The sequence below is a fragment of the Sorex fumeus genome, unplaced genomic scaffold, assembly GCF_029834395.1.
Source record: "Sorex fumeus unplaced genomic scaffold, SorFum_2.1 ptg000075l, whole genome shotgun sequence".
Taxonomy (NCBI): Eukaryota; Metazoa; Chordata; class Mammalia; order Eulipotyphla; family Soricidae; genus Sorex; species Sorex fumeus.
Genome location: NW_026606132.1, coordinates 25,663,208 through 25,683,606, shown reverse-complemented (window position 1 = coordinate 25,683,606; position 20,399 = coordinate 25,663,208). Strand labels below are relative to the sequence as shown.

The 20,399-nt window shown below is 47.7% G+C and overlaps 1 protein-coding gene across 1 annotated transcript; it reads right to left on the bottom strand.

Annotated features, from left to right (window-relative positions):
* Positions 1-16: 16 nt before the first annotated feature.
* GPR50 (G protein-coupled receptor 50) lies at positions 17-19,934 on the bottom strand. Its single transcript, XM_056130265.1, has 3 exons — positions 19,901-19,934; positions 4,959-5,236; positions 17-1,539 (listed from the first exon to the last, which is right to left on the bottom strand). The coding sequence occupies exons 2-3, from the start codon at positions 5,161-5,163 to the stop codon at positions 17-19; spliced, it is 1,728 nt and encodes a 575-aa protein (XP_055986240.1). The 5' UTR covers positions 5,164-5,236; positions 19,901-19,934.
* Between the last annotated feature and the right edge of the window lie 465 nt (positions 19,935-20,399).

Below are 20,399 nucleotides of genomic sequence, written 5' to 3'. Positions count from 1 at the left end.
AGCCCTCAAGGCATTTTCACACAGCCACTTCTTCCTCAGAAACGTTTTCCATATTAAGAACCACCGTCCCCTCGGGGTCACTGACAGACGAGATGACCACAGTGGGGATAGTAAAAGCCACCGGACGCCTGGGGGATTTGGGCTTCGGGCTGCAGGCCGGCTCAGAGAGCTTGGGGACATCATACCCCAGGCGTCTGGTGCGGGCAGGGGCACATCTGAGGGTCGAAGGGCTCCGATAGCCGAAGGTAGGGGTCTCCTGCTCCTTGGCAGGAGGCTTGATGTGGATCCTGGTGGTGGACTTCCTGCGGCCAGCGGCAGAGGTGAAGGCGGCCCTGGACTGACTGCCAGCAGGAACCTGGCGGCCGGTGACAACCTTGGGGTGGCTAGAGGCAGACTTAAAACGGACAGAGTCACCCCTGAAGTGGACGGAGGCGGCCCTGGGATAAACAGGGCTGGGTTTGGGGTGAACAGAGACAGACTTGGGATGGCCAGAGACAGACTTACGGAGGACAGAGGTAGGCTGAGACAGTGGCGAGGCTGGCTCAGAGTGGACAGGGCTACCCTCAAATTGGCCAGCTGCAATGTCACCAGGTAGGGGCACATTCCGGACTCGCAGTGGTATTTCTTCCACAGCAGGAGAGACACGGCCACGCTCTCGTTCACGGGCAAGGTCACGGGCACGGGCACGGGCGCGGTCGCGGGCGCGGACACGGGCACGGGTCAGGGCACGGGACTCCCACCTCTCACGGAGATCAGTGATGAGGCCAGAGAAGAACAGGATGGGGTGGCGAATGACGTAGAAGAAGGCCCAGTACTCTCTTCGGAAGCTCTCATTTAGGATCCCGAAGACCACAGCATTGAGGCAGCTGTTGAAGTAGGCTAGGAAGTACAGTGCGAGATAAAGCCAGTGGGGGATCTTGTTTGCAGAATCCTTTGGAAGGAGAGCCGCCAAGATGGTGAGCAAATTGACAGGGCCCCAGCACACTACAAAAAGAATGAAGATCACAAACATGGTTATAAAATTGCGAGTCTCAGCAAACTGGTTGTCAGGATCCTGCCCGGGGTTTTGATGGGCCTTCATCACTCTGTTCCAGATCTTCGCGTAGCAGCACCCCACGATGGACAGAGGGAGAATGAAGTGCATGAAGACGATGGTCAGCGAGAAGGCAGTGTTGTGCAGGTAGTTGAAGAGGCAGGTGTAGGTGCGCGGGTCGTAGTAGATGGTGCCAATGTACATGTTGGGCAGGATGGCGAGGACGGCCACGACCCAGGTGATGACCAGGAAGATGACGGTGTTGCGCTTGCTGAAGATCCTCTCGTACTGGAGACTCTGGCAGATGTAGCAGTAGCGGTTGATGGCGATCCCCAGGATGTTAAAGACTGAGCCCACCACACTCAGTCCGGTGATGAACCCCATCAGCTGGCACTGGAACTGGCTCAGATTCCAGTCCCCGATGGTCATGGCATGCAGCATCAGCGGGTAAGGGTAAATGGCCACCAGCATATCAGCCACTGAGAGGCTAACCACGAAGATGTTGGCTGCAAAACACAGTGGGGAGGCGGGGGAGAAGGGGAGAGAGACAGAGAAAAAAGAAAGGGTTATGCAGTTCCTGAGAGGTGAGCACGGAAGGGGGTGGACCGGTGAGCTGGAGTCCAGTCGGGTGAAGTGGAGTCAGGTTACAGAACCGCCATTTGGGTGGGGACTTCTAGTGACAAGTGCTTCCCTGGTAAGGCTGGTGCACAAGCCTCTTTGCAGCACCTGTCATTTGCCACCTTGTTTTTCCCCCTTTCTTCAAACTACCGGTTCTCTGCTTTGGAAAAGAAGCAGAACTGCTTGAACTAATTCCGGCCCCCACTTTGTCTTTCCTTTCTCTCTCAAAGAAACAGAAGACAAAGTTGGCCCCCAAGGGGACCTGGGCCAGGGGAGCTTGATCCTAGGCAGTAGGGTAAGGGGGTGGAAGCCGGGAGAAATAAAGGAAACCTAAGACCAGACCCCTCCCCCCCAAAATAATAATGAGCAAGCGGTGCTCTGCCGGCACTAGGGGCCAGGGTAGAACGGCGAGTGAGCGAGCGAACGCTTGCGGCTCACTGCTGCCAGCCTCTCTCCTGGGAATCAGGGCAGCGTTTCAGCCCTTGCAAGGTCAGAAATGATGGTCATCCACCATTTCCTAGGCAACCGAGGAGTGGAAACCGATGAGATCGACGTGTGGGGGGAAGGGTCTTGTAAAATTTAGTCTGAGACCCAAGAGACTGAGGGCTGAGGGGGGGAAACATCGCAGCCAGGGTGCGCCCAAGTGCCGCGCTTGGAGAAGTCCCTGTCTGGGGCTCTCTGGCAGAGGCACCGAACTTTGCCCCGGGGCCGGTGGGCTGCGTTGGGCGGTGAAGGGAGTATGCCTGCCGTCTCTCCCGTCGGGCAGGAGGGCTATAGGAAGGTATCCATTAGACCTTTCCCAAGGAAGAAAACAGAAGGGAAGGGGTCACGTGCGGGAGCGGGCCCGTGCGTCTGAGAAGGCTAAGTGGCTAATTAGCACTGCTTTGTCAAAATATGCTACTCAGCACCGCTCTGTCAAAATATTCTCCTTGTGGACTGGGAGAAAGCCAGCGCATTTCTGCAAAGCTAGGGACACCTCCAGCCGCCTCCTCCTGCGCGCTGTTCCCACCGTGGAGGGTCTTTTACAGGGCTCGTCCTCCTGGTCATGAATGTGGAGAAGGGAAGGGGAGTAAAAGTGAAGTCAGAGCTGTAGCAAAACACATACGACCACCAGGAAAAACACCTTTATTCGGATCCAGGAAGAAAGAGTGGAGGAGAGAGGAGGGCAGAGAAGAAGGGAAGGAAAGAGCGAGCGGCCGGGTTTGCAGGTGGCGACGGGGGCAGCGAGGCACAGCACCTTGGCCACCACTGCAGGGGCGAAGATGGTGCCTCCCCGTGTGCCCGACCCCCGAGAGGGCTCCCCATGCCCGGGGAGAAACCAGACACACCACGGGTGCTGAGAAGGAAACTTGGCAAAAATACGTGCTCAGTCGTGAGTTTTCAAACTTCCGTGGTGTTTGCGAGGCCCCGCTGGAGTCCCTGAAACTGCATCTCAGCTCGTCCCTGCGCCCCGCGGCCCCGCCCGGGTTCTCCGCATCTCCCCATCCCCGCCCGGAGCCGCCTTCCCGCGCGCCATCTCCACCTCCGGGACCCGGGATCAGGGACCCTAAGCCCCCCTTTTCCTCCCCCATCAGCGCGCTCTCCAGGCCAGGCTGGAAAGACAGATGCCGCCCCCCACAGCCCCGCGCAAGTCACGGAGACCCCTATATACGCCCGCTGCGACCCTCCCCTACACCCCCTCCTCTCCCAGTCAGAGCGCTCCTGGCTGGCCGGCAAGTGGGGGTCCGTGGCACTGCCCGGTCCGCTGCGTCCGCTCCAGTAGGCTGCCGCGACCCCTCCCCGAGCGCCTCCTTCTCTCCCCGCCAGGGCGCTCTCTGGCCAGCCTGCAAGTGGGGGTGCGCGGCTGTGACCAGTTCACCGCTCCCCAAGGCCCCCTGCAAGTCGCGGAGACCCCTACATTCGCCTGCGCGGCGATCCCCTCTGCTAGCACCCCCCTTCTCTCCCGGCCAGGGCGCTCTCTAAGCAGCCTGCAAATAGGGGTGCACGGCTGTGTCCTGTCTGCCGCGCAAGTCGCAGAGACCCCTTTCCTCTGTGCTGCGACCCGTCCCCAGCGCCCGCGTCCAGCGCTGTCAGGGCGCTCTCTGGCCAGCCCGCAGATGGGGGTCCGCGGCTTCCTGAAGCCCCGCAGGAGTCGCGGAGACCCCGCCGGTCGCCAGGGCTGCGACCCCCCTCCCCGGCGTCCCCCTTCTCTTCCCGCCAGAGCGCTGTCTGCTAGCCCGCACACGGGGGTCCGCGGCGCCGCTGTGCTCCGTGTGCCGCCCCCCCCAAGCCCCGCACGAGTCGCGGAGACCCCTATCCTCTGCGCTGCGACCCCCTCCCCGGCACCCCCTTCTCTTCCCGCCAAGGCGCTGTCTGGCCAGCCTGCAAACGGGGATGCGCGGCTGCGCTCCGTCTGCCCCCACCCCCAAAGCTCCGCGCGAGCCGCGGAGACCCCTCCGGTCGCCTGCGCTGTGATCCCATCCCCCGGCACCCCCTTTTCTCGCGCCCAGTCGCAAAGTGCCCCCCGAAAGCCCGCGCCGGTCGCCGACCCCGCTCCCCGCTTCCGCGACTGCGGCCTGGGCGTCTCTCCCGCCGGCCCGGCCGGTCCCTGGCGGTGTCCCCGCACCCCTCCGTGCTGTCGCGGCCCCGCGCACCCCGACTCCCCGCTTACGGACTTTGGGCTTCGCGGTCGTCGCCGCCGCCGCCGCCGCCGCCTTCGCCGCCGCCTCTCGCTGCCGGTGCCCTGCGCCCCGCGACGGCCGCGGCCAGGGGGGCTCTGGCGGGCTCAGACCACCCCGCTCGCACTCGGCCCGGGGGTCTGCGCGCCGCCGAGAGCCGCCGGGGGCCGCCGGGAGCCGCCCCTGAGACGCCTCGGAGCCGCCCCGGAGCCGCCCGGGAGCACTGGGCGCGGAGAACCGAGACCGGGGGTCCCGGCGCGGCTGCCGCGCGGCGCCGGGGGCCGGAGCGAACTTAACTTTCCCGGCCCAGGTCCCGGGCCGCCGGCGTCGGGATGCGCGTGCTGTCCGCGGTGCTGGCCGCCGTCTCCGCTGCCGCGCCGGCTTCCTCGGCGTCCGTTCCGGGTCCCGGCGCTCGGCCGCGCCCCGCAGGCACCTGCGCGGGGCGCTGGGAGCCGGGAGCCGATGCCCTGCGCTCCCGCAGCCTCGAGGGGTTCTGAGTAGACGGGCAGCCGCCAGACCTCCCCTCCCGGGTGCGTGCGGGGATTCGAGGGCGCGGAGCGCGGAGCTGAGGGCACTTCCCGGCTTGGGGCGCCCACCCCAGGGCCGGCGAGAGGCTCTCGACCGGGGAAGGGAAGGGAAGGGCGGCTTACCAGAATTTTGGAGCTTCTTGTTCCTGGACACGGCCCAGATGACCATGGAGTTGCCAGTGAGGTCGGCCACAACGGTCACCACCATCACGCAGTACATTAGCACGATGACGGCCGGAGGGTAGCTCGGCAGAGGCAGTTGGCAGCCAATACACCCAAACGGGGTAGGCACAGCCATGGTAGGCGCCATCGTGCGCCCGGAGTCCATTATGGTCCCCCAGCTGGCCAAGACAGCGAACACCTGCTCTGCCACCGGGAGCTGCAGAAAAGCGTGGCTTCCCCTACGAGAGCCAGAGAGCAAATGACAGATTCCCGCCCCTTTCCGGTGAGCTTTTAAAGCCGAGGAAAGGGGCTTGCCACGCCCCAAACCCGGCCCCCCGACCAATCAAAGGTCTCCTCACACTCACCCCCACCTCGATGGGCAACCCATCCTGGACAAATCAACAGCCAGAGAAGTGTCATATGGCTTCCACCACCACGTCTGTGCCTCCCCTAGCCCCCACCTTCAGGTACTCCAAGTTCTGACGCCTACTCTGAGTCCTCATCCCCCCTCCCGTCACCGGCGCTGGCGCATCAGCTTCCAGCCGACAACTCTGCTCGCTCCTTCTAGGCAAGCGCCCTGGCAAAGCACTGTAGAACTCAGAGAAGCGCAGGAAAGGCTTGCAGTGCTTCTTGGGGCTCAGGGTCCACGCAAACCAGTCTGAAACCACTACGAAGCATAATTTGACGGGCAGCTCGGCCCCTGACACTTCAATCCATTTTTTCCTGAGGTGTCTTTAAAAAGTTCATCCCTTCGCCCCTGCAGGTGCCTATTCCAAGCTTTTTGCTCCGCGAGGAGAGCAGGAGACATCTGCAGCAGTGTCCAGCCCGAATGGAAGCCTCAGTCTCTAGTGAACTGTCCCCAGCTCGGTGCCTGCCAGGAGCCACTTGGGGCCCTTCGCGTTAGTGGCGGGAGGTAACCGAGAGGGCCGGGACTTGCGCTCTCCGTGACAAATATGCCCCGATACGCGGGATCAGAGAAGCGGAAGCGAGTCGGCACCTCGGGAGCCCTGGAGGTAGCGTGTGGCCTCCTTCTAGCAACTTTGGGAGTCAAGGAGAGTGGGAGCACCCCTCCTCCGCGACTGAGCACCTGTTTGCCAATTTTGACAGGGGAACTGATGAGGGCAAAATAATCATAATGATGATAATAGTACTACTAATAATAAAAATAACCCTCCTTTGGACTTGTCGCTCCGGTGTGAGGGCTTTTCTGCACGCGCGCTTCAGGAGTATCGCGGGCCACCGGGCAGGCTCCGGCGTCACTGCGGCAGCCGGCAGAGCATCTGAGAAGGCAGACTGTCTCGGGAAGGGTTCTTGGCTTGGGGCCCTTTTCCTTGGCCACCCCTGCCCGCCTTCTCACAGCATCGCTCCCTGGCAGCTCCATCCCCTGGTCTTGGCTGTTCCCTCCCAGGCATCCAGGCTCACCCGCCCGGGAACCGGGAAAGCGGCCGGCCAACCTCACTCACGGCGGGAAGGTTCTCCCACTCGACTCCTCCAAGCTCCCGCTCAGAGGAGTGGATTTCTCCCTTCTTTTCGAAGTTATGGGTCTTGTGGAGACGCCTCCCGGAGAAATTCAGTGAACACCTTGAAACTTCTCCCTCCCAGACCACCTTCGTCCTGCGTAGGGGAAGGAGGGTCTGCGCTGTCTGGGAGCGCCAACGCCTGGATACAGCTCCCCTTCCTGCTCCTCGAGGTGGGGTCTGGGGACGCCTCGAGGGACTTCAACATCCTAGGGCCTTTCATGGAAAGACACAGACACCCCTGACAAGTAAGTGTTGCACGCACTTACTCGAGCTGAAAAACCCAAATAGAAATGTGTCCCCGGGTCTGACGATAACCACCCCCACGCCCTCGCCCCCTCAACTAGCACCCTTCCAGCCCTCACTAGAAAGAAAGAAATCCAAGCGCATAATAATAGCCCTCCAGAAGCCTTTTCATGTTCATTATCTACCTGCTGCCGGCATCATCTACATGCTGCACGTTCTCCCGGCCCCCGCCCGCCCCCCCCCAGTTTAGATTGATCCCTGAACGCGCAGTCCTCGAACCCCCTCTGTATCTGCCTCAAGCAGTGGAGACCACCCCTAGAAGGCAGCAGTCTAGAGCTCCTCTACCCCACGGAGTAGTTCATGCACATCAGGGTGGAGCCTTCATCTTGAGGTTTCCCCTAATTCCCTGAAGGTTGGGGGACCTCTCATTGCGCCAAGGAACGGTTTGGAAATCAATTAGGAACAAGTGTGAAGAACAAAAAAAGAATTAAGCATTTTCGCGACGTTGAACACTGGGTCTCTCTCCCCTGCCCGCTCCCTAATCATCCTGTCTCCTGAGAATGGTCATCCTCCGCCTGTCCTCTGAGATGAGGTGGCTGCTGAGTTGGGCTGAAGAGTGAGCAGGAGAGATAACTCGCTGAGCCCCCAGAGTGTGACCCGGTGAGCCTTGGAGTTTTCGGTACTAGACAAGTAAGAGGGGAAGCTGTGCTCACCCGTGGTGAGGCTTTGCATCTGCTAAAATTCATTTTCCTACTTTTGAGATCTTAAAGATGTTCATCACGGTCCCATCAAAAACAACTGATGGATATGAAGTCAAGTTATTTGGACACCCAGGCGGGTGAAAACCAGTCTGAGTTTGCAAGAGTAGGGCAAACCTTTCACTCAGTAAATTCAGTTCCTTAGGAATCATTAGTGAGGGGGGAGGTTTCTGTACTAGTAGACTTGGCTTCCATAAAACTCCAGGGCTAAAAGAGCAGCCCCCAAGCAGAGGCGATACCCTGGCCCCTTCTGTGTGGAGGACAAGTAGGAAAGTACCCTTCTCCTGCTCTTGATACAGAAACCATTGATCTCAGGCTCGCCGTTTCTTTTCAGAAAAACTTAATATCAGGGTTCTTCGGAATGGCAGGTGGCAGCTAGCAATTCAGCCTTTTCCTGAAAGGTGAGAGTTTTTGCTCTGAGAAAGGTAGGGTTTTTCACTGCACACACGAGGTGAGTGCCTACATCTTCAGAGTTCTGATTATGACAACAATAGTGGAAGGTCAGTTAGCTTTTATCATACCTCAAAGATTCTCTGTGCCACCTGAAAAAAATATTGTAATAATCTCGAGTCTGGAATTGGTGCCTTGCCGTTTTAAATAAACATTTGATGGTTTTCCAAATATCACCTGGGAGATGTTTTCTCACAACAATTCCTTTTAGTTTTTTGTTTTGCTTTTGCTTCGTAGTCACCTTGGATTCCAACGTTATTCATGGTTGGGTTTCAAGAATACAATGTGTCAACAACAATCCCTTCCCCACTGGACCAGTTCCTCCACCAATGCTCCCAGTTTTCCTCCTGCTACCAGCATGCCTCTCTCTATGACAGGTGCTTTGTAAATTCGACGTGCTGTGTCTTTCAGTACTGCTACCTCTAGGGATGCAAGCTAAACACTCTACCACATTTCAGCACCTCCTCCTCCTGAGAAGGCTTCCCTCCCCCACTGGCCTAGTATTCTCCTCCCCCCTACCCCTGTATTCCTCCTATCATCCCCCCAACTTCCTACTGAAGACCAGTTCTCACTTTCTTTGTTTCCATTGCCTCTGGTGTTTCTTACTCCCCTACTATGTTCCTTTGTACCCCCACTCCACTCCACCCCCCACCCTGCTCCCCTCCAAATACGAGGGAGATCATTCTGCCTCTGTCCGCTCCCTCTGTCTGACTAGCTCCACTCAACACAATACTCTCAAGATCTGTCCACATAGCAGCAAATTGCATGGTTTCATCTCTTCGTATGACCAAGTAATATTCCATTGTGTATATGAACCAAAATTTATTTATGTAGTTCTCTGTTCTTGGACATTTGGACACTTTTCCAGATTTTAGCTATTGTGCATAGTGCTGCAATGAACGTACGAGTACAAATGCCTTTTCTACACTGTGTTTTTGTGGGCCCTTGTGGAATATTTCAAGAAGTGGAATTGCTGAATCGTAGAGTTCAATTTCTACTTTTTTGAGGAGTGTCCATACTGTTTTCCATAAAAGCTGCACCAGTCAACTTTCCCACCAGCGGTAAATGAGGGTACTTTTATGCCCACATCATCTCCAATACTGCCTTTCTTTGTTCATTTTGATGTGTATTAATCTCTCTGGTGTGAGATACTATCTCATTGTTGCTGTGATTTGCATTTCCCTGATGATTAGTGATGCATACCATTTTTATATGCTTTGTGGCAACTTTTTTGTCTTCTTGGGGGGGGAGGTTCTGTTCGTCTCTCCATTCCATTTTTTATGGGATTGGGGTTTTCTTGTTTGTAAAGTTCTACTAGTGCTTTATATTGAATATTTGGTCTATATGAGATGAGAGGGGGCAAATATTTCCTCAGTCTGTCAGGTATCTTTGTATTTTTGGTCATTATTTCTTTTGATATGCAGAAGCTTCTTGACTAATGTAGCCCCATTTATAGATCTTTGCTTTCTCAGCCAATGGATTTGACTCCTGAAAGATGCCTTTAACTACAATGTCATGGAGAGTTCTGTCTACATTTTCCTCAATGTAACTTATGGATTCAGGTCTGATATCAAGGTCTTTAACCCGTTTTGATTGGACTTTTGTGTATGGTGTTAAAAATGGGTCTGTGTTTATTTTTTTATATGTGGCTGACCAGGTTTCCCAGCACCACTTGTTGAAGAGGCTTTCCTTGATCAACTGCATACTTTTTGTTCCTTTATCAAAGAGAAACTGTCCGGAGAGCTGAGGATCTATCTCAGGATTGTCAGTTTTATTCCATTGATATGAGAGTCTGTCCTTATTGAAGTACAATGCTGTTTTTGTAATTCAAAGATTGTTGATTTTTTATTGTGATTCTGTGGTTTACAATGCTATTGATAATGGTTACTCATGCACATAATTTCAGCACCACATCCATCAACAGTGTACCCTTTCCCTCTCCTGAGGAGCCCAACACCACTCTCTACTACTACCAAAGTGCACAACTACAGATGAATGGATCTTTCCGTTGGAATACTATGCACTGTACAAAAGGAAAACCAATGTAGTTTGCCAGGAAATTGATAAAACTAGTGAGTACCATTTTGAGAGCAAATGCAAGTTACTGCATAGATTCATAATGATCTCTGTCATGTGTGAAATTCAATGATGTATACTGGAGTAGCAATAACTGTTCAAGGAAAGAAGAATTGAAAAGTTGTTCCACAGTAATGAGTTATCAGGAAAGGTGTTTGAATAGGTGGGAACTTTGGGATCCTGGTGGAGACACGTGTGTAGTTTGATGGTGGATATGGTATTGCAGTTATGCAAACATCAACCCAGCATTCACAGTGAAGGAGGAGTGGGAATTGGGATGACTAGGGAATCTGGAAACACAGGTGAAGGGGAACTGACATTGGTGGATGTCAATACAAAATGACATTTGTATTGCATCATTGTATGCCTTAAATGCAACTAGCAGTGATTTTATAAATAGTTACTCCTTAATAAAATATTTTAAATAGGGGGTAGAAAAATTTAAAAATATATAAAACAAGTATTTATTGAAGCATTGTGATTTGCTACCAAAGTGCACAACTACAGATGAATGGATCAAGAATGTGGAGTCACTTTATGTTGGAATACTATGCAACTTTACAAAAGGAAAACCCAGGTAGTTTGTCAGGAAATTGATAAAACTAGTGAGTACCATTTTAAGAGCAAATGCTAGTTACTGCATAGATTCATAATGATCTCTGTCATGTGTGAGATTCAACGATGTACATTGGAGTAACAAGTGTACAAGGAAAGAAGAATGGAAAAGTTGTTCCACAATAAAATTGTAGTCCTTTTCACAATGGAATACTATGCAACTGTACAAAAGGAAAACTAATGAAGTATGCCAGGACATGGATAAAACTAGAGAGTTTCTTTTTGAGAAGAAACACAAGTTAAGGGTTAGATTCATAATGATCTCTCTCATGCGTGAGTCTCAAACATGTATATTGGGGTGACAACAGTGTTCAAGCACAGAAGAAATGGAAAGTTGCTCCCAAAAATGATCTAGTAGGGAAAGTAGTTGAATGTATGGGAATTTTGGGATCCTCGTGGAAGAAAGATGATACTATGGTGGCAGTTGTAGTATTACAACATGGAAATACTAACCGAGCATTCATAGTGCTTTAAATCACAATGCTTCAATAAATACTTATTTCATGTTTTTTAATTTTCTGTCATTTGTTTTTAATTTTTTATAAAGGACCCATTATTTAAAAGTTACTGATTATTGCGTTTTAGGCATTCAATGCAATAATAATCCCTCCATCAGTGTCAACTCCCCTCCACCCATGTTTTGGGATTTCGTCCGAGTCCCAAACCCAATCCACCTCCTCCTGCCAACTTAACAGGCAAATTATGAAGTTTCAGTGGTTATTACTTACATCTCATGTTTTCAGCTCTGTTGAAACTGTGCTTTGTAAATATGACTACACCCTTCACTCCTATCACTGGTATCATTGAAGCCCTGATTCCTGTTTACTCGTTCCTTCTAATTTTCTTTACCCCCTTAATATCTTTCCTTCTATGTTTGTGTGAGATATTACTGCACACTGGCAAGAATGTCCTGGATAAAAAGTTACTGAATTATGAGAGCTGTTGTAGATGCTAAGAAAAAGGACCTCCCATTCAGTGATAGTACAAGTGTTACTTGTTTCAGACTCTTTTTTAAAAAAATTATTGACACACTTTGAAAAGGCTGAAAAATAGAGCATCAGGTACCAGATTCATAGGACAGCGCCTAGTAGGTTAGACTTGCACGCAGCTGACGTGGGTTCGATCCACAGCATCCCATATGGTCCCCCAGGCATTGGCAGGGGTAATTCCTGACTATGGAACCAGGATTAAACCCTGACTATCCCCTGGTGCGACAAAAAAAATCCAAAAATAAGGAATAGAATGAGCTTCCACATCAGCACCGGTGGTTACAGACATACAAATCAAAACAAGAATGAGATATCATCTTACACCAATGAGAATCCATTGGGTATATTAAAAAAAAAAACTCGAAAAAAGTGCTGGTGTGGTTTGGTGAGAAATGAGCCCTGGTTCGATCTTGGTGATAATACCTTACATTGCAAGACCTGTGGTGAAAAAAATGAAAGTATAAGAAGGAGAGGAATGAACCTCAATTAAATCCTGTGATACAAGTTCTTGAAGGTTACTTCTGAAAACGAAGCATCAGTAAGAGGATATATGCACACATGTTTCAGCAGCGTTTATCACAGTAAAAAGATATGGAAAAACCAGAAGTGCCCAACTATACGTGAATTGATCAAGAAATTTTATTGTTGTTATTTTCCTTTGGAAAATTATGCAACTGTATAAAAAGGAAGCCTAAGAAGTCTACCAGGACATGGATAAAACTAGGGAGTATCATTTTGAGAGCAAACACAAATTACTGGATAGATTCATAATAATCTCACTCATTTGTGAGATTCAAAGATATATATTGGGGTAGCAACAAGTGTTCAATGACACAGGATTTGAAAAAGTTGCTCCCCAGAATGGGTTAGCAGGGAAAGTGCTTGGATGGGTGGGAACTTTGAGATTCTGGTGGAGGCAAGTGGATACTAAATTTGTGGGTGTGGTACTGCAATTAGAGAAATACAAATCCAGCATTCACATTGTAAATCACAATGCCTCAATAAACACTTGTTTTATATTTTTTAAATTTTTCTACCTTCTATTTTTAATTTTTATTAAGGACTCACTATTTACAAAATTACTGATACCTGATTTTAAAAATACCATGGAATACCAATCCCTCCACCAGTGTCAACAACCCTACACCAGTATCTCGAAATTTCTCCTCTTCCAACACCAACTTCACCCAATCCTGTCCAATAAACAGGCAAATTACAAAGGTTTAGAGGGTGCCATTTACATACTATGTTTTCCGGTCTGTTTAATCTGAGTTTTACTAATATAGCTACAAGCTTCTCTCCTATCACTGGTGTAACGGAAGCCCTGACGCCTGTTAACGCAATAGATCTTATTCTCTTTGCCTCCCCGCTCAATATCTTACTTTCTATGTCTGTGAGGATATCACTGCACACTAGCAAGAATGCCCTTTGTGAAAATGACTGAAACATGAGTGCTACTGGAGATAAGATGGTAAAGGAACCCACATTCAGTACTGGTAGAACTGTTACTTGCTTCTGCCTCTTTATTGAAGAAACTGTTGGCTTAATTCTAAACAGTTGAAAAATAGAGCGTTAGAGACCGAAGTCATAAGACAGTGCCTTGGGCTTGTCTTGCATGCAACCGATGCAAGTTTGATTCCCAGCATGCCATATGGTCCCCCAGGCATTGCCAGGGGTAATTTCTGACTGAAGATCTAGGTGTAAACCACGATTATCTCCTGGGCTGACCAAAAAAAATTAAAAATAAAGAATAGAGAGAGCTTCAGCATCAGCACTGGTCATTAGGGACATGCAAATCAAAAGAAGAATGAGATAACATATAATACCAATGAGAATTCATTTAGCATATCAAAAACATCTCAAAAGAGTGTCTGTGGTATTTTGGTGAGGAATTAGCAAATTTTGGTAGGAATAACTTTTGGTGCAATTTTGGTAGGAATAACTTTTGGTGCAAAAACTGTGGTAAAAAAATGAAAGTATAAAAAAGAGAGCAACAAAAGTCCATTTAATCCAATGATATAACTTCTTGAAAGGAAGCATCAGAATGAACGGATATGTACACATCCGTTTGAAAAGCATTTATCACAATAAAAAAGATAACAAAAAACCAAAGTGCCCAACTGTAGATGAATGGATCCAGAATGATCGTCATTTTCCAATGGAATACTATGCAACTGTATAAAAGTAAAACTAATAACATTTGCAAGAGTTTGCTTTGCACACAGCCCTCTGGGTTTGATCCCCAGCATCCTATATAATTGCCCAACATTGCAAAGTGTTTCCTGACTGCAAAGCCAGGAGCAAACCCTGAGTATCACCTTGTATGACCAAAAAAATAAAAATAAAAACAGTTTTCACAACAGTACTGGTGATTAGGGACACGCAAATCAAAACAAGAATTCGATATCACCTTACACCAATGAGACTTCATAGGATATGTCAAGAAATCGCCAAATAACAAAACAAAACAAATAACAACAACAACAACAAAAACCAGTGCTGGTGGGAATGTGGTGAGAATGAGAAATGAATCCTCCTTCAATCTTATTGGGTTGGCCTTTCGGTGAAAAACTGGTGAAAAAAATGAAAGTCTAAACATATTGAGAACGAACCTCCATTCATCCACTAATGAAACTTCTTAATGCTTACTTCCAAAAATCAAGCATCTAATGAATGAATATATGGACACATATGTTTATTACAGCAATTATCACCAAAAAAGATATGGAAAAAAACAAAGCACACAACTACAGATGAATGAATAAGTAGGTGTGGTCATTTTCCAATGGAATACTGTGCAATTGTGTACAAGGAAAAAATGCCGTTTGCCAGGACATGGATCAAACTAGGGATATCATTTTGAGAACAAACACGAGTTGCTGTATAGATTCATATGATCTCTCTCTTGTTTGAGATTAAAAGAAGCATATTGCAGTAGCAACAAGTGTTTAATGACAGAAGATTTGAAAAATTCACTCCCCACAAATGAGTTAGCAGGGAAAGTGCTTGAATGGGTGGGAAATTTGGAATCCTGGTGGAGGCAAGTTGATACTATAGTACTGGGTGTGGCATTGCAATTATGGAAACATCAACCCAGCATCCACAGTGTTGTAAATCACAATGCCTCAATAAATACTTGTTTTATATATTTTCAAATGTTTCTACTTTCTTTTTCTTTTAACTTTTTAATAAGGACTCACTACTGACAAAATTACTGCTAGCTGCATTTTAGGCATACAAGAATGGAATACCAATCCCTCCACCAACGACAACACCCCTCCACCAGTGTTCCTGGAGTCTCTGCTCATCCAGCCTCTACTCAACCCATTCTGTCCAATAAACAGGCAAATTACAGAGGGTGAGAGGTTGCCACTATCTCAGGTTTTAAGGTCTATTGATCCTGTGTTTTACGAATACAGCTACACCCTTCACTCATAAAAATGGTATAAATGAAGCCCTGATGACTTTTCACTCATTGCTTTTTATTCTCTCCCCCCCACACACACTTTATATCATTCATTGTATGTCTGTGTGAAGATATTACTGGATATTACTGCATACCAGCAAGAATGCGCTGTGTAAAAAAATTACCAAAACATGAGTGCTACGGGAGATAAGATGGAAAAGGAACCCACATTCAGTACTGGTAAGACTGTTACTTGCTTCAGTCTCTTTTTTGAAGAAATTGTTGGCAGACTTCTCAAAGGCTAAATATGAGACCATCAGAGACCGGAGTTATAGGATAGTGACTAGGATTTGTGTTGGTCTCAGTCAACCCGGGTTCAATCCCCAGTATCCCGTATTGTACCCCAGCAATTCCAGGAGTAATTCCTGAGTGTAGAGCCTGAATATCAGCTGGTATGACCCAAAAATACAAAAAAAAGAGCTTCTGTGTCAGCACCAGTGATTAGGGACATACAAATCAAAACAAAAATGAGAAGTCATCTTCTACCAATGAGAATTCATTGGGTATATCAAGAAATCTCAAAAAACAAAAAACAACGCTCTTGGGGCTTTGATGAAAAATTAACTCTCCTGCATTCTTGTTGGGAATTCTTTTCGGTACAAAAATTGTGGTGAATAAAAATGAAGGTCTAAAAGAGATTAGGAATGAAGATCCATTCAGTCCAGCAACATAAATTCTTTACGGTTACTTCCAAAAATAAAACATCAGTATGAACTGTTATACTCACATGTAGGTTTATTGCAGCACTTATTACAAATAAAAAAGATATGGAAAAAGCCAACTGCCTAACTACAGATGAATGGGTCAAGAAATTGTGGTCATTTTCACAGTGGAATACTGTGCAACTGTATAAAATAAAAACTAATGAAGTTTGCCAGGACATGGATAAAATTAGGGAGTGTAATTTTGACAGTAAACTCAAGTTACTGGATATATTCATAATGATCTCTCTCGTGTTTTAGATTCAAATATGTATATTGGGGTAGCAATAGTGTTCAAGTATTTAAAAAAATGAAAAGATCTTCCACAGAAATGAGTTAGCAGGAAAGGCACTTGAATGGATGAAAAGTTTGGGATCCTGGTGGAGAGTGGATACTATAGTGGTGGGTGTGGTATTACAATTATGGAGACAGCAACCCAGCATTCATAGTGTTGTAAATCACATTGCCTCAATTAGTATGTGTTATTATGGGTCTATTTTTAATTTTTCTAACTTCCATTTCTTAATTTTTAGGACTCATTGTTTACAAAGTTACCTATAATTGCTTTTAGGCATACAACAATGCAATACTAATCCCCCCACCAGTGTCAACTCCCTTCCACCCATGATCCCGGATTCCCTCCTGAACCAAAGTCCCACTCCACTCCCTCCAGTCCACTTCACAGGCAAATTACAAAGTTTAATCGCTGCTACTTAACATCTCATGCGCTCAGCTCTGTTAAATCTCTGTTATGCATGCCTATAAGGTTGTACCCTTCTATCCTATCACTGGTAAAACTGAGGCACTGGTGCCTGTTAACGCATTACTTCTTATTCTCTTTCCCCCCTTGATATCTTTCCTTCTATGTCTGTGTGAGGATATTACTGCATACGAGCAAGCATTCCTTGTATTAAAAAATCACCAAAACACGAGTGCTCCATAAAAGGTAAAGGTAAAGGTAAAGGCCCTCCGTTGATCATCGATTTGCTTGAGCGGGCCCAGTAACGTCTCCATTGGAGACTTTGTTGTTACTGTGTTTGGCATATCGAATACTCTCGGTAGCTTGCCGGGCTCTCCGAGAGGGGCGGAGGAATCAAACTCGGGTCGGCCATGTTGGCCACTTGTAAGGCGAACGCCCTACCCGCTGTGCTATCGCTCCAGCTGGCACTCTCGCACGACCACCCACGCAGTGCTCCATAGAAGTTAGAAAAATGAGAAAAATGAACCTCCCCCCCATTCAGTATGGTACAACTGTTACAACTTCATCCTTTTTATGCAGAAGTTGTCTCCAGATTTCTGAAAGTCTTAAAAATACAGCATCCAGGACTGTAGTCATAGGACAGTCACTAGGGTTTTCTTTGCACACCACCGACACGGGTTCGATTCCAGCATACCATATAGTCTCTTGAGCACTGCCAGGAGTTATTTCTGAATGCAGAGCCAACAGTAAACCCCTTAATATCGCCTGTTGTAACCAAAAATACCCAAAAAAGTGTAGGGCTTCTGGATCAACATTGGTGATTATGGCCATGTAAATCAAAAATAGAATGAAATATTACCTTACAACAATGTGAATTCATTGGGTATGTAAAAACTATCAGGGAAAAAAACAGTTCTGGTGGGATTGTGGTGAGAAATGAACCCTCCTTCAATCTTGGTGGGAATACCTTTCAGAGAAAAATTGTGAAATAAATGAGTTTCTAAAAAAAAAAAAAAAGAGGCCAACCAGAATGACATCTCCACCTGTATGTTCATTGCAGCACTGTTTACAATAGCCAGAATCTGGAAAAAACTGAGTGCCCGAGAACAGATGACTGGTTAAAGAAACCCTGGTACATCTACACAATGGAATACTATGCAGCTGTTAGGAGAGGTGAAGTCACAAAATTTGCTTATAAGTGGATGTCTATGGAGAGTATCATGCTAAGTGAAATGAGTCAGAAAGAGAGGGACAGACATAGAATGACTGCATTCATTTGTGGAATATAAAATATCATATTATGAGACTAAAAAAACCCAAGGACAGCAGAGACAAGGGCCACGAAAATTGCTCCATAGTTGGAAGCCTGCCTCATGAGCTTGGGGGAAGGCAGCCGGGACAGAGTAGGGATCATTAAGTCAATGATAGTTGGAGGGATCACTCGGGATGGGAGATGTGTGCTGAAAGTAGATAAAGGACCAAACATGATGGCCACTCGTTATCTGTACTACAAACCATAATACCCATAAGTAGAGAGAAAGAGGGAAATTGTCTGCCATAGAGGCAAAAATAGGGGTGGGACGGGGGGAAGGATACTGGGGACGGGGACATTGGTGGTAGAAAATGGGACTGGTGTTCGATCATTGTATGACTGAAACTCAAACATGAAAGTTTTGTAACTGTAGCTCACGGTGATTCAATTTTAAAAAAGAGTAGGAATGAAACTCTATTCAATCCAGTGATACAGATTCTTGATGGTTACTTCCAAAAACAAAGCATCAATTTATACAAATGTTGCACAATTATGTTCATTGCAGCACGTATTACAATAAGAAAAATATGGGAAAAACAGTTCCAAGTACAGATGAATGCATTAAGAAATTGTGGTCATTTTCACAATGGAATACTATGCAACTCTATAAAAGGACAAAGTTAGGAGGTTTACAAAGACTAGTGGGTATCATATTGAGATATCATATAGAACTAGTTGGTATATCATATTATATAGAACTAGTGGGTATCATATTGAGAATAGACACATGTTAAGGCATAGATTCATAATGATCTCTCATTGTGAGATTCAAAGAAGTATATCGAGGTAGCAAAAAGTGGTCAAGGACAGAAGAAATGGAAAGTTGCTCCCCAGAAATGAGTTAACAGGAAAGATGCATGAATGGATGGGAACTTTGGAATCCTGGTGGAAGCAAGTGGATAGTATGGTAGTGGGTGTGGTATTGCAATTATGGAAACTCCAACCCATAATTCATAGTGTTAACAAATCACGTTGCTTAATAAGTACATTTTAAAAAATTTTTTTCTGTCCTCTATTTTAAAATTTTTATTAAGGATGCATTGTTTACAACGTAATAGCTACAGGATAGGCATACAACGATTCAACATCAATCCCTCCAATAGTGTCAACTCTTCTCCACCCAGATCCTTTTACATCCCAACACCCACACCACCCCCTCCTCTCTATTTGACAGGCACATACAAATATTCAGTGGTTGTAATTATATCTCTTTTATTTTCCTGTTGAGTCAGTGTTTGCATATATGGCTATATCCTTCATTTCTCAACCCGAGGCCCCCTGACGCCATGTAATCCCATCAACGGCCAAGACTCAGAGACTATAAAATCCAGCTCCCGGACGAGACCAGTGCAGTCTCTTGCCCCTGCGCCTGGCTGTTCCTCGCCGGGGTCCCTTGGAGGGGAGCGGGTTGAGCTTTCCTTCCCTCCCCGACCAGGGATCCGGCAGCGGAAGACCTCCAGGACCAGCCACCACCATGCTGAGACCACTCTCCGCACACATGAAGGTACTGGCAGAGGGACAAAGCCACGCGGGTTCCGGGGCCGAAATCTCCAAGCCTACTCAGATTGGAGTCGAGCATCCTCCACCCAGATCCTCCAAATTCCAGTAGGCGGGGGTCACACCCACCAACTGGCCCCCTGGCGCCGTGTAATCCCATCAACGGCCAAGACTCAGAGACTATAAAATCCAGCTCCTGGAACCGCGCGGCCGCGACATCTTATCAAGACATCTTTTTTATGACATCTTATTATCTCATTCCTACTTTGGACAAACTTGCAGGGTATCGAATGTAGCCTGCCCACAGGGCAGAGTCTGGCAAACTCCCTGTGGCTTACCAAATATGCCAAATACCAGTAACAATGATGGGTCTCATTCTCCTAAAGAGCCTTGAATATAATCTCAGGGCTAGGATGAAAGAGACGTTACTGGGGCCTGCTCGAGGCAATCGACGAATAACAGGATGATGAATGAATGAATGAATGAATGAATGAATGAATCCTTCATTTCTATGACTGGTATAACTTTAACACTATTAATTCATCACGTATTATTCTCTCCCCCTTGATATCTTACCTTTTATGTCTTCACGGAGTTATTCCTGCACACTGTACGATTGCCCTGACGAAAAGAATATGGAAACATTAGTGCTGCCAGAAATGTTATGAAAAAGGACCTCCCATTAAGTATTGGTAGGATAGTTACTTGCTTCAGGCTATTTTTTCAAAAATTGTTTGGAATCCTCTGAAAGATTTAAAAGTGGAGTGTCAGGGACCAGAGTCATAGGACAACAGCTAGGATTTGCCTTGCATGCAGTCGACCTGCCTTCAATCCCCAGCATTTCATATGATCCCTCCAACACAGCCAAAAGTAACTCCAAATTTCAGAACCAGGAATAAACCCCTAGTATCTCCTGGTGTGACAAAAATACCAAAATAAGGAAAAGAGAAAACTTCCGCATCAGCACTCGTGATTAAGAACAGGCAAAGCAAAAGATAATGAGATATCATCTAACACCAATGAGAATTGGGTATATCAAGAAAAACTAAAAAAAAAAAGTGCTGGTTGGATTGTG